The sequence below is a fragment of the Caretta caretta genome, chromosome 28 (genome assembly GCF_965140235.1).
Source record: "Caretta caretta isolate rCarCar2 chromosome 28, rCarCar1.hap1, whole genome shotgun sequence".
Taxonomy (NCBI): Eukaryota; Metazoa; Chordata; order Testudines; family Cheloniidae; genus Caretta; species Caretta caretta.
The window spans coordinates 14,733,836-14,748,409 of NC_134233.1; the positions used below are offsets into that span (position 1 = coordinate 14,733,836).

The 14,574-nt window shown below is 54.2% G+C and overlaps 1 protein-coding gene across 1 annotated transcript in view; it reads left to right on the top strand.

The window, feature by feature from the left end:
- The window catches only part of LOC142068386 (uncharacterized), a 67,295-nt gene continuing 52,721 nt past the window's right edge, over positions 1-14,574 (top strand). The window contains 4 exon segments of the mRNA XM_075123801.1: positions 1-110; positions 982-1,108; positions 11,980-13,171; positions 13,173-13,644. Coding sequence (XP_074979902.1) covers positions 33-110; positions 982-1,108; positions 11,980-13,171; positions 13,173-13,644 — 1,869 coding nt within the window. The 5' untranslated portion in view covers positions 1-32.

Below are 14,574 nucleotides of genomic sequence, written 5' to 3' on the forward strand. Positions count from 1 at the left end.
AGTGGGGGAGAGAAAGGGACTGAAGAGGAGAAATGAGTGAGGGGGATTGCCAGACTCCCAGACACACCTGCTGCACCATCCCTGGGCACAATCATGTTCCTGTGAACAAGGTGAGGAGCAGAGAGAGGAAAAACCAGCCCCTGACTCTCCCTGTTCCGCCTGCGTGCTGCCCTGGGGATAGTGTCAGGGGGAATCCCCCCGGGGGGCTCCTTTGGTTCTGCTCTTTCCTAGCGTTGGATTCAGACCCTGTCCCTGGGAGGGATTAGAAATGTCTCTGTGGGTTTAGTGCTGCAGAGTAAGGTTAATGTTTCGCTCCATGCGACCAAGGATCAGGGACGAGAAAGGGCCGCAGCAAAGCCAGGGAAGGAAGGGATCCCCAGGAGAATGCGGGGGGGGGGGGCGGTTCCTGCTGGAAGGAGAGGGGCAGTGAATACGTGGGAGGGGGGCGCTTCTGGGCAGTTGTGTCTGGAGGTGGGAAGGGGAGGAAACCTACAAGGTGGAGAAAGGGAGGGGGACAGGCTGGGACTGGTTTAGTTTGAGGCTTAGATTCTGTGAACAGACCCTGGGGGTTTTAGTGGGATTTGTGAAACGGGAAACAAACCCCCTGGCTGCTGCAAGATCTGAAGGGGGCACCCTCCAGGGAGGCTTAGGGAAGCTGCCTTGGCCCCTCACATCCAGCTGCTCTCAATGAGGAAGAGGTTGGGCTTCCTACCAGGCAGCTCGCCCTGGGACCCTGCTAGGGGCTCCATCTCCTGTATCCGTCTGTGGCTAGTAGGTGTGTGATGGATCTGCTGGGAGAGAGGAGGGGTGTCTCTTCGCCCCTCACCCTGGTGTTTCCTGGATGCTCTGAGCGGTGTGGGGGTGGGACTCTGTTGATAACGAACCACCCAGAGTTTCCGTTTGATTGGCTCCTCTCCCCCACGAATAGTGGGGCTATGACTGGGGCAGCAGGTCCTGAGTTTTGGACTCTTGCTCTTTCAGGGGCCGGTGACCTTCGAGGAGGTGGCTGTATATTTCACCAGGGAAGAGGGGGCTCTGCTGGACCCCGCTCAGAGAGCCCTCTCCAGAGACGTCATGCAGGAGACCTGTGAGAACGTGACCTCGCTGGGTAAGGGTTCCCGTCCCCTCGGTTCTTGGCAGGGGAAATGCAGGGTTAAGGTTCACGTCGTCCTCACAGTGCCACCTTAACTCTGCCCAGTTTCAGCATCGCCCCGACCTGCCAGGGACACACACACTCGCCCTCTGCCCTCCCCTGCTACCAACCGTTCCGGGAACGGAGCCCAGGAGCAGTACCGCACAAAGTCTAACCCTTTCCTTTTGCTCCGATGATATTTGGGTTTCTTTCTGTCCTAGCAAACAGAAGCTGCCTGCCCCTGGCCTGCACTCAAACCCTGACTCTACTCCACGGGAACCGGCTCAGGCGTGCAGAATGAGGCCACCCCTTTATCCTCTCCGGCAGGAATCCTCCGGAGTCGTCATCTTCACTTACCCCTCGCACTGCAGAGCACGAGCATGCGTGCCCCTAGACCTATCCTGACACAATCTACTAAACTCAGCATGGCCATGGGGCAGACCCGGTCCCTCCGGGGTCACCCGCACCTCCCTCCATACCACAGTCCCAGCTCTGCCAAGCCGCCCCAACTGCTCCCTCCCCCATCCGATTACAGCTACGGCTGACCCCGTGCACGCAGCCGGAGGGCATGCCGATAAATGCTGGGATTCCCGTCTGTGAACACAACACAAACACGGCATGTTCTCTTAGTCCTTCCTCGTATCTATTGTAGATTGATAGATTTGAGTGCTGGAAGAGACGATCGGGCATCTAGTCTGACCTGTATAACAGGCCATCGAATTTCACCCGGTCACGACTATACTGAACTGACTACCTTGTGTATGACTAAATTATCTTCCCATCTTGACATCCTTCAGGAAAAGAAGTCTCCAGTTCTTGTGGTCATTAGTTAACCTTTGCAAAACCTTACTAAACCATTCCCAGTGGCTCTTACTCTCAGGAGTTGTGTGTGTGTGGGCGGGAGCGGGGGGGGGGGGTCAGAGTTAAGGTTACACTGTGAGGGTGGTATGTACTTGAGCTCTTCATTTTCTGGTTTCCCGAAGTCTACGTTTAGCCTTGTCCCTATGGTGAAAGGCATGAGACCACACTGGGCAACTTGACTTTCCTTGAACGTAGTTTATGGGCATTTAATTTCCTTGATTTTTTTTTTAATTGATGCTTTCGATACTATACCAGTGTCTACACTCGAGCTTTTGCCAGAATAGACATGTTGGATGGGGGAAGGGGGATTTTCCACAGCCCTTATCAACAGAGGGATGAGAGCAGACCATGTCAGAGTCTGCGCGTGTGTTTTCAAGGACTTTTAAAATATTGCTCTGAACCCAGAAATGTTGGTATCCGAGGGCAAAAACTTCCAAGAGGAACTCCTGCGGGACGCAAGCGAAATGCCGAATGCACAGTGCCTGAAAGGTATCAGTGGCAGGGCTGAAATGTCTATCCCCAAGTGCATGGGTGCCAGGTTCAATGGCCCCAGTCTGTTCTCTCGGTCCAAACCATTATTGTGATTGTAGATGACTGGAAATATTGTGGCTAATCAGAGAAGCCTCGGCCTCGCGGCTTTTCATGCACACGTCGCGTGCCTTTCAATCGCCGGCTCCTCGCTTTTCCGCGTGCCAAACTCCTCAGTTAGTCACTTTTGCGACGCTGCTTCCCCGTCGCGGCAGTGGGGTGGCGGGTACTAGCTGAGAGACGTGGCAAGTGACTGAGATCAGTCAGATAATTAGAACCGTAGTTCAAAGTTTTTTAGAACTTTTTGAAGGGGCGGGGGTTGTATTTTAGGGGGAAAAGGGAAGGAGGAGAATCCGGGGAACTACATCCTCACCTTGCCTCAGGGTTGTCGGACAAGATGCCCTCTTGATGTCCTTTTCAGACCGGATTTTACGATTTATCATCCTAGCCCTTCACTTTGCCCGTATCGCCCTGTGGAGAATGTGGGCATTCTTAATTAATATTCTTTTGTCATGAACAATATGTATGACTCAGTTTCCTCTCTCGTTTTGCTTTGTTACCCACTGGGGGTGAAGGCGTTAATTCCTCCTCTGGGACCGGGGAATTAACGTCTGTTGGAGTAAGGTAGGCCTGCCCAGGTTGGCAGGGATACGCTATAAGGAACTGTCCATATATGAATGGAGTGCCCTGGAGAGACACAACGACCGGGCATCGGTTTGTGATGACTGTGAGCCAAGGGACCATCTCGGGACAGAGGGACTAGGTTATAAACAAACAGGGCTTCCAGTTAGCTCCTGCCCAGGTAGGGCCGGCTTTAGGTGTTGGCGACACGGGTGCCCGCCCGGGTGGTAGAAGAGGGGCATGATGCCAATGGGCAGAGGGGCGCCCAGAGCAGTGAGTGACAGTGGGGAGTGCAGTGAATGGGCAGAGTTGGGGGGACATAAGGGGTGTTGCCCCCCCCCCCAAACTCACAGAGGTGATGCATGGGGAGGCGCCCGGATTTCTCCCTGCTTTGTCCGCATGGAGGAACGTTAGAGGGGTGAGCGGTGATGTGCAGAGTGCATCCCCCCGCCCCCAAACATTCCTCTGTGCCCTCCTAGGGAGCTCTGGGGGGCTTGGGGGGGTGGGGGGGGGCAAGCAGCAACGCCAGGTGCTCCATGCATCTAGGGCAGTTTCCCCATGTGGGTGCAGAAGGGGTTCGGGGGCTCAGACGGGATTATTCATGATTATTATTTTGTCTTTTACAAATAATTTCAGACATACGTCTCAGCTGAAAATCACCCTCAGTTTTATCAGTGGCTCCACTCTCTGCTTCTCTGCGCTAGCCCGAGATGGGGTCCATCTCCCCTTCCGTCTGCCAGGGTTCGCGCCTTCCCTTACGTTATTTTTGGGAGCATGCAGAAACCTGACTGCAGGAGCCAAAGATTTGATCCATGTAAGGCAGGGGTCTCAAACTCGAATCACCAGGAGGGCCACATGAGGACTCGTACGTTGGCCCGAGGGCTGCATCACACCCCTCCCCCCAGCCCCCGCTCTGCCCCTGCCCGCTGGGAGCAGCAGGGGGCTCAGGGCAGGGGGTTGGGGTGCAGGAAGGAGTGCGGGGTGCAGCAGGGGGCTCAGGGCAGGGGGTTGGGGTGCAGAAGGGAGTGCGGGATGCGGCAGGGGTTTGGGGTGCGGCAGGGGGCTCAGGGCAGGGAGTTGGGGTGCAGAAGGGAGTGCGGGATGCGGCAGGGGGTTGGGGTGCAGGAAGGAGTGCGGGGTGCAGCAGGGGGCTCAGGGCAGGGGGTTGGGGTGCAGAAGGGAGTGCGGGATGCGGCAGGGGTTTGGGGTGCGGCAGGGGGCTCAGGGCAGGGAGTTGGGGTGCAGAAGGGAGTGCGGGATGCAGCAGGGGTTTGGGGTGCGGCAGGGGGCTCAGGGCAGGGAGTTGGGGTGCAGAAGGGAGTGCAGGATGCGGCAGGGGGTTGGGGTGCAGGAAGGAGTGCGGGGTGCAGCAGGGGGCTCAGGGCAGGGGGTTGGGGTGCAGGAAGGAGTGCAGGGTGCAGCAGGGGGCTCAGGGCAGGGGGTTAGGGTGCAGGAAGGAGTGCAGGGTGCAGCAGGGGGCTCAGGGCAGGGGGTTGGGGTGCAGGAAGGAGTGCGGGGTGCAGCAGGGGGCTCAGGGCAGGGGGTTGGGGTGCAGAAGGGAGTTGCGGGATGCGGCAGGGGTTTGGGGTGCGGCAGGGGGCTCAGGGCAGGGAGTTGGGGTGCAGAAGGGAGTGCGGGATGCGGCAGGGGGTTGGGGTGCAGGAAGGAGTGCGGGGTGCAGCAGGGGGCTCAGGGCAGGGGGTTGGGGTGCAGAAGGGAGTGCGGGATGCGGCAGGGGTTTGGGGTGCGGCAGGGGGCTCAGGGCAGGGAGTTGGGGTGCAGAAGGGAGTGCGGGATGCGGCAGGGGGTTGGGGTGCAGGAAGGAGTGCGGGGTGCAGCAGGGGGCTCAGGGCAGGGGGTTGGGGTGCAGAAGGGAGTGCGGGATGCGGCAGGGGTTTGGGGTGCGGCAGGGGGCTCAGGGCAGGGAGTTGGGGTGCAGAAGGGAGTGCGGGATGCGGCAGGGGTTTGGGGTGCGGCAGGGGGCTCAGGGCAGGGAGTTGGGGTGCGGGCTGCAGGAGGGGTTCGGTTTCCGGCCCTGCGCCGCTTACCTTGAGCGGCTCCGGGGAGGCAGGGGTGCGCACTGGGGCCAGGGTAGGCTCCCTGCATGCCCTGGCCCCGGCCCCCTGTGCTCCGGGAAGCGGTGGGCACCCTGTCCATGTGGCCCCAGGGGGATGGGGAGCAGAGCACTCCATGAGCTGTTCTTGCCTATGGGTACCTCCCCCGAAGCTCCCACTGGCCGTGGGTCCCCGTTCATGGAGTTCTCTGCTCCCCTTCCCCCCGGGGGCCGCGAGGGCAGTGTGGGGCCCTCAGCACCATGGGGTTGGCAAATCTGCAGGCTGGATCCAAAGCCCTGAGGTGCCGGATCCGGCCCCGAGGCCATAGTTTGGCCACCCCTGGCCTGGAGGTAGGCTAGGGCCACAGCGCGCTGGGGAGGGTCCGGGGGGGGGGCCCCCACGGGGAGCTTGACGGGCCACAATAGCCGCTTTGAACTCATGAAGGTTGCAAGGATCCATCCCCCGCTCCTGCTGTGGTTTGGCAGTTCAGAGTTTTGGAGCCGCTCTACATTGGTGTAGATTTGTCTGCCAACCTTTCCAAGATTTGCTGCTGTCGGGATGAATAAAGAACACTTCTATGTTCTTCCATACTTCGGTCTCTGTATCCTGAAGTAAAATCACCAGGCCAGGCTCCTGTTGTCTATACACCGCACGTATTGTGAGAGAGAAAGCGTGGTTTCTTGCCAGTTCTGAGACAGATGTTGCAGATGGGCTGATTTAGTGGGGGCTTGGTCCTGCTTTGAGCAGGGGGTTGGACTAGATCATAGAATCATAGAATCATAGAATATCAGGGTTGGAAGGGACCCCAGAAGGTCATCTAGTCCAACCCCCTGCTCGAAGCAGGACCAATTCCCAGTTAAATCATCCCAGCCAGGGCTTTGTCAAGCCTGACCTTAAAAACCTCTAAGGAAGGAGATTCTACCACCTCCCTAGGTAACGCATTCCAGTGTTTCACCACCCTCCTAGTGAAAAAGTTTTTCCTCATATCCAGTCTAAACCTCCCCCACTGCAGCTTGAGACCATTACTCCTCGTTCTGTCATCTGATACCATTGAGAACAGTCTAGAGCCATCCTCTTTGGAACCCCCTTTCAGGTAGTTGAAAGCAGCTATCAAATCCCCCCTCATTCTTCTCTTCTGCAGGCTAAACAATCCCAGCTCCCTCAGCCTCTCCTCATAACTCATGTGTTCCAGACCCCTAATCATTTTTGTTGCCCTTCGCTGGACTCTCTCCAATTTATCCACATCCTTCTTGAAGTGTGGGGCCCAAAACTGGACACAGTACTCCAGATGAGGCCTCACCAATGTCGAATAGAGGGGAACGATCACGTCCCTCGATCTGCTCGCTATGCCCCTACTTATACATCCCAAAATGCCATTGGCCTTCTTGGCAACAAGGGCACACTGCTGACTCATATCCAGCTTCTCGTCCACTGTCACCCCTAGGTCCTTTTCCGCAGAACTGCTGCCTCGCCATTCGGTCCCTAGTCTGTAGCTGTGCATTGGGTTCTTCCGTCCTAAGTGCAGGACCCTGCACTTATCCTTATTGAACCTCATCAGATTTCTTTTGGCCCAATCCTCCAATTTGTCTAGGTCCTTCTGTATCCTATCCCTCCCCTCCAGCGTATCTACCACTCCTCCCAGTTTAGTATCATCCGCAAATAGATGGCCTCCTGAGGTCTCTTCCAACCCTGATCTTCTACGTGTGTTAAAGCTAGAACGTACGGGTTCCTGACAAATTAATTCCTAATACAGGGAACTTTTTTTTCAGAATAAGCTCTGGCATCAACTTTCGCCGCTTCGATTAGCCTAATCAAGTGATGATTCTTGTAAAGACGTTGTCCGCGATTTAACCGTGTTTTCTAAGTCCAGAATTTTGCACTTGTTTATATATTTATATTCTTTTTATTCTGTAGCTGACGTAGAAGTTGCTAAGTTATGCAGTTATAACAACAGAACCCCCGCCGAAGCAAGCTCAGTGTGGTCTGTGTTCTGTTTGACGGGTTTTTTAAGCCTTCATCTCGTGAGACTCCAATTTTTACAGTTATGGACAGTGGAAATTCCAGGAGCAGATGACGCAGTGTCCATCACGTTTTCCTGGAATATGTGAAAGAGCGTACTTCTCTTTTAAATGACTTACTCCTGGTTTGTTTGTTTTTTTTTAATTTACAAATACAAAAACGAAATGGGTGAACTAAGCTTTTATTCTGTGTGTTTGCAGAGTTATTTGAAAGCAGTAACAGACCAGCCCGAAGAAAAGCTGACCTATAAAGGATCCTCTCTCATGGCATCGTATTAAACCAGCCCGATAGAACTTCTCTGCTCTATCAAGTGGCATCTTTTACAATGTGCAGACAGATCGGTTCTTCTTTAAAGCATTTCAAAGTTAATTTTTTTTTTTTTTTGCCCAAATCACAGGATGTGACAAATTTCTTGTAACTTGGCCGTTCTCTCTGGTTTTTGCCTTCAGATCCGGGCGTCCAGAGAATGGCGGCTGCTGGCCGGGAGACCAGCTCTGAAGGCCGCGCTGCCCCCATCGGGGAACGAAGGGTGGTCTGGTATCTGGTGTATTGCCCCGAACGAAGGGTGGTCTGGTATCTGGTGTATTGCCATACTTACTTCTGCCCTGTTGGAGTCTGAAGCAGAGATCGCTCAGGACAGTGGGGGAAAGTGGTTGGGAAACAGGAAATTTTGGGGAACAGGTAGCGAAGAGGCCTGCAGGGACTGAGAGCGGAAGCGAGAACACCGAGAGCAATTGCTTCTGGAGACCCAGGAGGTGGAGAGGGGTGAGACCAGTGGGAGGAAGGGGAGTGGGTCTCATAACGAGTGACCGGGCTAGCTGCACCCTGTCCCCTTCCGGGTCTCTCTGAGTGCCCCCCTCAGCTGTCAGGCCGCAGGCTTTTCCCTCTCCTGCAGTGGAATTCTGCAATTTTACCGTGACCGACACCGGGCCCTGGGCGACAATAACTTACGTATGAACCTCACTTGCCCAGCAAATCAGGCTGAGTGCAGATACCTTCGTCCGTCTGGGGTCAGTGTTGTAGAGTGACAAAACAGGCATCTTCAAACCCTAGCAGTGTTTATTTTGGAGAAGGAAAAAGGGGTTGCCTCCCACAGAGACGCTCGAAGGGGAGAACCCAGTCGAGGCTTGGAGAACAGCCCATATGGCAAACAGCCAGGCTGGGAGTGACGTGTCCCAGTGCCCAGAGTCATTTTCCCACCAACTTACGCAGCATCACCTTGTGGGGTCCGTTAAACCTCTCCACTCGCCCGTCGGTTTGGGTTCATAACCTGCTCCCAGGCTCGGCTCAAGGTGGGGTCCCCCCTCTGTTCCCTGATGAGTCCCTGTCGTGCTCCAGCTCTGCGTGGGCATCCTTCATGGGGGGTCTCCGCATCAGGGTATGGGTCACCTGAAGTCTCGGTGGGGTTGGATGGCCACTCTCCTGAGTCAGGCTCTGATCGGTGCCCAAGTAATCCCCAGCTTGCTAGCCCTTTCTTCCCCTCTTCTGCGGGTCGACAACTGTATTCACGTAGGATCTCCTGGATCCCCAGCCAGTCCTGTCCCAGGACCACAGGGTCGGCCAATTTTGGGGGCTGCACCCACCTGGAGAACCTAGTCATGGTGGCTAGTTTCCAGACTGGCCCACGCGGTCGGATATGGCCATATGTCCCCGTGGATATACTAGAGATGTGTCTCAGTCCCTGCCAGTCTAGGTTTGGTACTGGGCCGGCCCGGATAAGCATCTGGCTGCAACCAGTCTACCAAGGCTGTTGTGGAGATCCCGTCGACTCGTATGGGGGTCAGGAGTTTCTCTGGACCACTTTTCCGGGCCCAAGGGCTGGCTATGCACACCTGCCCATAACTACAGTCCATATAGGGGCAGTCTCGCCAAAAGTGCCCCTCCTGGCCACACTCATAGCAGCGGTCTTGGTCCCTCTTGGTCCCCAGGTCTGCCTTTTGTCAGGGCTGGACCCCCTAACAGATCCTGCTCTCTCTGGGCTGTAGGTCGGCTGGCTGGCTGGCCATCTTCGGTTGGGGTTCAGATTAGCAGGTAGCATCAGGGGCATGCGTTGTGGGTCCCCTGGTTGGGGCGACTGCGTCCCCCCTCAACTCCCTGCTGGGCCATCCCTCTTGCCCAGGCTCTCGGGTGTACAGGGTCACGGTTTTGCCCCCCTAGGCTGCCAAATAGTCTTCCATCAACTTGACGGTCTCAGCCAATGTCGCTGGCCGACGTCGCTGCATCCTCTTCTTCCCCCACGCACACCGGGGAGGATTTGGGTGAACTCTTCTAAAGTGACGGCTTCTGCCACCTGGGCCCCGGACCGTTTCGTGGGCTATGGTTCTCGGCGGAAAGTTTCGGGGTTGATGCCGGTTTGATCCAAGATGGCTGCTTTCACCTTCTCGTAGCTCAGAACGTCTTCCGGTCCAGATTCCGGGATGCCGCGTGGGCTGGTCCCATCAGGTATAAGGCCAGGAGGGTGGCCCAGGGGCCACGGTAGCCACCTGCTCAAAAGTCACTAGAAACGCCTCCAGGTCATTGCCAGGCCCCACCTTTGTGAGGTTTATTGGGAGGCCGACAGGTGGGGTCCCTTCTGGCAGCCCAGCTGTGGCAGGGGAAGGTGATCTTGTTGGTTGCACCTGCTGGACCAACTGTTCTTGTCGCACCCGGTGTTGTGCGGCCAGCTCTTGTATCATCTGTTATTGCTGGGCTGCTGCAGTTGGTCACCTGCTGCTGGGGGTTTTCCAGCAGCCGTTTCAGGAACTTGCCCATCTCCTTCTCGGGTCAGAGTGACTGCTAGTCAGGACAGAGGGGTCGTCAACTCGTCAGCTGTCTCGCCTACGGGGCCTTTCAGTGGGAGCCGACCGGCGCCCGCGTTCTCCATTATGCATCGCAGGCCCTGTACACCCCATCCATCTTTGGGGGCGGGGTGAGGGTGCCGCTGCCCCCCAGTTAAGTCCGCCTGCCTGCCCTTAGCCTCAGGGCAGTACGGCCCAATGGCCAGAGTCAATATGGGCACCCTCTCACTCAGACTCGAGGGCCTAGTGGCCAGAATCAATTCAATTTCCCTCTCCCTTGGGCTGTATGGCCTGGTGGTCAGAGTCCATAAAACAGCCCCCCTCAGCAGGACAATGCAGCTTATTGGCCAGAGTCAGGGAAGTGGGCCACCACCAAGGAGGGGGTGGTGGCCAGGGTAGGGGGACCAGGGCTCTCGCTTTCCACCGGGTCCCCGTCCAAGGCCCTGGTAGTGGCAAGCATCTGTGCCACGGAGTTGGCAGGGATCCAGCTGAAACACAAAAGCTGGGTCACTAACTGGGTCCACATCCTGGCTCCCCTGGGCTTCTTCCTCCTGTATCCCCTGATGCCGTGTCCGTGACGTCTTCAGGGTCTCGCTACCCCTGGTGACTCTGGCCTCCACAGGGGCATCCGCAGGTATCCAGGTGTCTGCCTAGGTCTCAGTGTCTCCAGGTCCTGCAGTCTGGGGCTTTGGCTGTTCCCTGGGCTGGGAGCCAGCAGCGTGTGTCCCGCCTCTCCCACGGTCAGTCTGGAATGAGCTGGGTGTCTCCCTTTTATACTGAGACAGCACTTGGAGCATGCCCAGCAGGGGCGAGGGGGCGTGGCTTTCTCTGCCCAGCGTGTGGGGTTAACCCCTTCTTGTCCAGTGCGGGGCCTGTACACCCCGTCACATCTCCACACCCAGGGATGTTCATACCCCCACCCATTACATCCAACTCACTAGATTCCCTAATTCTGCAAAATGTGATTTCCTGACACCTAATGCTGCTGAGATCCTGCATTCAGTGATCTCCCTGCCCTTCCTATTCCTGACTCCACCGAACCCCACCAGCCCATGCTGGCTGTTCCCCGCTTCCCCAGGACTCTCACATTGTCTCTGGACCGCTCGGTCAGCAAGGAGCAGTGCCAGGGGGACTTGCCCTCTCTCTGGCATCTTCACTTTCCGGCACATGGTTTTACCTTCTTTATGTTTTAGTAGCCTCTTTGATAATAACTAAGGCTCCGTTTTAGTAAAAGTTCTGCACCGGTCATGGGCCCTAAACAAAAATTCACAGGCCCGTGACCTGTCCATGTCATTTACTAAAAATACCCGCCGTGACAAAAACTTGGCTGGGGGGCCAGTCCGGGGGCTAGGGAAGTGGGGGCTGCTGTTACTAGGGGGGGTTGGTGAGGCTTCCTACCGGCTCCGTCCCTGCAGAGTGTTGTATACCTTTGGGTACCTGGTGAGCTGACCCTGGGATTTTACTGGTCTACCGTGGACTGTGGTTGAACTAATATATAAACCTATACATTCAGCTGATCTCCCCTTTCTTTCCAATTTACAAACTTGATATCATTTCCCACCTGGAACAAAGGGAAGAGTTTTGGGCCCCAGAGGTCAAAGGAAAGAGAGATTCTTAGAGTTCACTATACTGGTGAGGAGACATTAAACAAACTCAGAATCTGTAAGTGTCCGGAGGAAAGAGCTGGGATTCCACACAAAGACCATGAGAGCTTTCTAAGTTCAGGAGTCTCCTCAGGAGGTGTTGTAACTTCAGGGTACATATCACTCATGCCCTCCTACTGATTCTGACTGACACCTGGCAGTACCTCCCTCCCTTCCCATTGAGAGCTTGGGTGGGATCTTGCGGCAGAATTGATCCCTTCCTCTCTCCCATAGAAGGGAAGAGTTTGGGGGAATTCAGATCCCGATTTTTATTTTCTCTCACTCTAGCTCTTATTTGGGTTTGCCCCTCCCTTTTCCTGAGGCTTCTCTCTGCATCCCAACAGGTGATGGGACGGTGAGGAAGAACAAGGAGCAGAAACCCCAGCATGAAGACGCTGAGCAAGTGGAACCAAATGGGGTATTATCACAAAGATCCAAAGGGAAAGTGTTCAGGAGTAATGAGCAGCGAAAAGCCTGTCAGAGTCAGGAGACGCCGGAGAGCGAACGGGGAAACCAGAAAGGGGAGAATGTATGTAAACCGATGAATGGGTGGGGAACTCAGAAGGACCTCAAAGAAACAGTAACCCAGCAGAAAATACTCACAGAAAAGAGAAAAAATACATGCACTGAGTGCGGGAAACATTTCAGTTACCACTCAGGCCTTGTTAGACATGAGATAATTCACATGAAAGAGAGACCCTACGAATGCAGTGAATGTGGGAAAAGTTTCACTCAGAGCTTAAAACTTATTACGCACCAGAGAATTCACACAGGGGAGAGACCCTATGAATGCTGCGAGTGCGGGAAACGCTTCACTCGGAGATCAAAACTTTTTATGCATCAGAGAATCCACACAGGAGAGAGACCCTATGAATGCAGTGAGTGTGGGAAAAACTTCACTGACAGTTCAGCCCTTCTTAAACATCAAAGGATCCACGTGGGAGAGAGACCCTATGAATGCTGTGAGTGCGGGAAAAGCTTCACTCAGCAAGCAAGCCTTCTTACACATCAGAGAATCCATACAGGGGAGAGACCCTATGCATGCTCTGAGTGCAGGAAAAGTTTTACTAGGCGCTCAAACCTTATTACGCATCAGAGAACCCACACAGGGGAGAGACCCTACGTATGCTGTGAGTGCGGGAAAAGCTTCACACGGAGCTCAAACCTTATTACTCATCAGAGAATACATACAGGGGAGAGACCCTATGAATGTTGTGAGTGTGGGACAAACTTCATTGACAGCTCAGCCCTTACTAAACATCAGAGAATCCACACAGGAGAGAGACCCTATGAATGCTGTAAGTGCGGGAAAACCTTTATTCAGCGCTCAGACCTTATTAGACATGAGAGAATCCACACGGGGGAGAGACCTTATGAATGCTGCGAGTGCGGGAAAAGCTTCAGTCAAATCTCAAGCCTTATTACACACCAGAGAATCCATGTGGGAGAGAGACCCTATGAATGCTGCGAGTGTGGGAAAAGCTTCACTCAGAGCTCATACCTTATTAGACATCAAAGAACCCATAAAGGAGAGCATTTATGAATGCTGTGGGTGTGGGAATGGCTTTACTCAGGGTTCAGCCCTTTTTTATCATAAGAAAGTCCTCACCAGAGAGAGATCCTCGCAGTGCTGTGAGTGCGGGAAAAGATTCACACAGAGCTCAGACCTTACTACGCATCAGAGAATCCACATATGAGAGAGACCCTATGAGAGTTATGAGTGTGGGAAAAGCTTCATTCAGAACGCATCTGTCATCAGAGAAACTGTAAGGGGGAACAACACCATGAAACCCTTGTCTAGAACTGTCAAACTTTTTTTTTTTTTAAGTCTTTTGCTGTTTCCGACATGCAATGCAGCTTGCACCGTTTGCGTCACCATAGTCCCTCAGCTCCGCCAGGTGAGTGGCCCACTTTTGCCTCTTGCAGCTCAACCTTCTTTGGGTTTCAGAGGAGCAGCCGTTTTAGTCTGTATCCTCAAAAAGAGAAGGAGTACTTGTGGCACCTTTGAGACTAACCAATTTATTTGAGCATAAGCTAGCTCACGAAAGTTTATGCTCAAATAAATTGGTTAGTCTCTAAGGTGCCACAAGTACTCCTTCTCTTCTTTTGGGTTGAATCCCATGGTCCTTTCTATCAACCCCATTGTCCTATGAGTCTTAGAAGTATGTGTCCTTCCTATCAGGAATGTCCAGGAATGTCTGTCTCCTCAGGTGGAGGACATAGGTATGACCTCAGCTAGCTAAATGGAGGTAAAATTTACTTGACCCCGATCACCATGATTTCCATGGAGTTAGCTAGTTTGCCTTCGCTTTTCTTATGTAAAAAAAAACCAACAATTTTTCCTGTAAAGCCATGTATACTGGCTGGGGTGATCTAGAACATTTCCTCCTCACCTGACCTAACCTCCATCACATTTCCTAGTCTAAACAAACCTGGAGAATCACATTTTTACTCTTCCTACCACTGCAAAGTTGTTGTTCGAGTCACCGTGTACCCCTCTGAGGAGAGATTGTCTCATTCCCCGTCCTCACAATGCCCAGGGTTGCGCTGAACTGTAGTTGTTTTTCCTTCCATTTTTCTCATTTAAAATAAATGTTAATAGAACAAAAAGCAGGAGCGGGGTGGGAAGAAAAGGATATGGGATGTGTCGGAGGGATCCCCTCCTTCCCCATCACTCCAGAACTCTAACCTTCCATCTCAGCCATGCAGAGGTTATCTTCTTTATGGAATCATACAATCATAGAAGATTAGGGTTGGAAGAGACCTCAGGAGGGCATCTAGTCCAACCCCCTGCTCAAAGCAGGACCAACCCCAACTAAATCATCCCAGCCAGGGCTTTGTCAAGCCGGGCCGTAAAAACTGCTAAGGAAGGAGATTCCAACACCTCCCTAGGTAACGCATTCCAGTGCTTCATCACCCTCCTAGTGAAATAGTGTTTC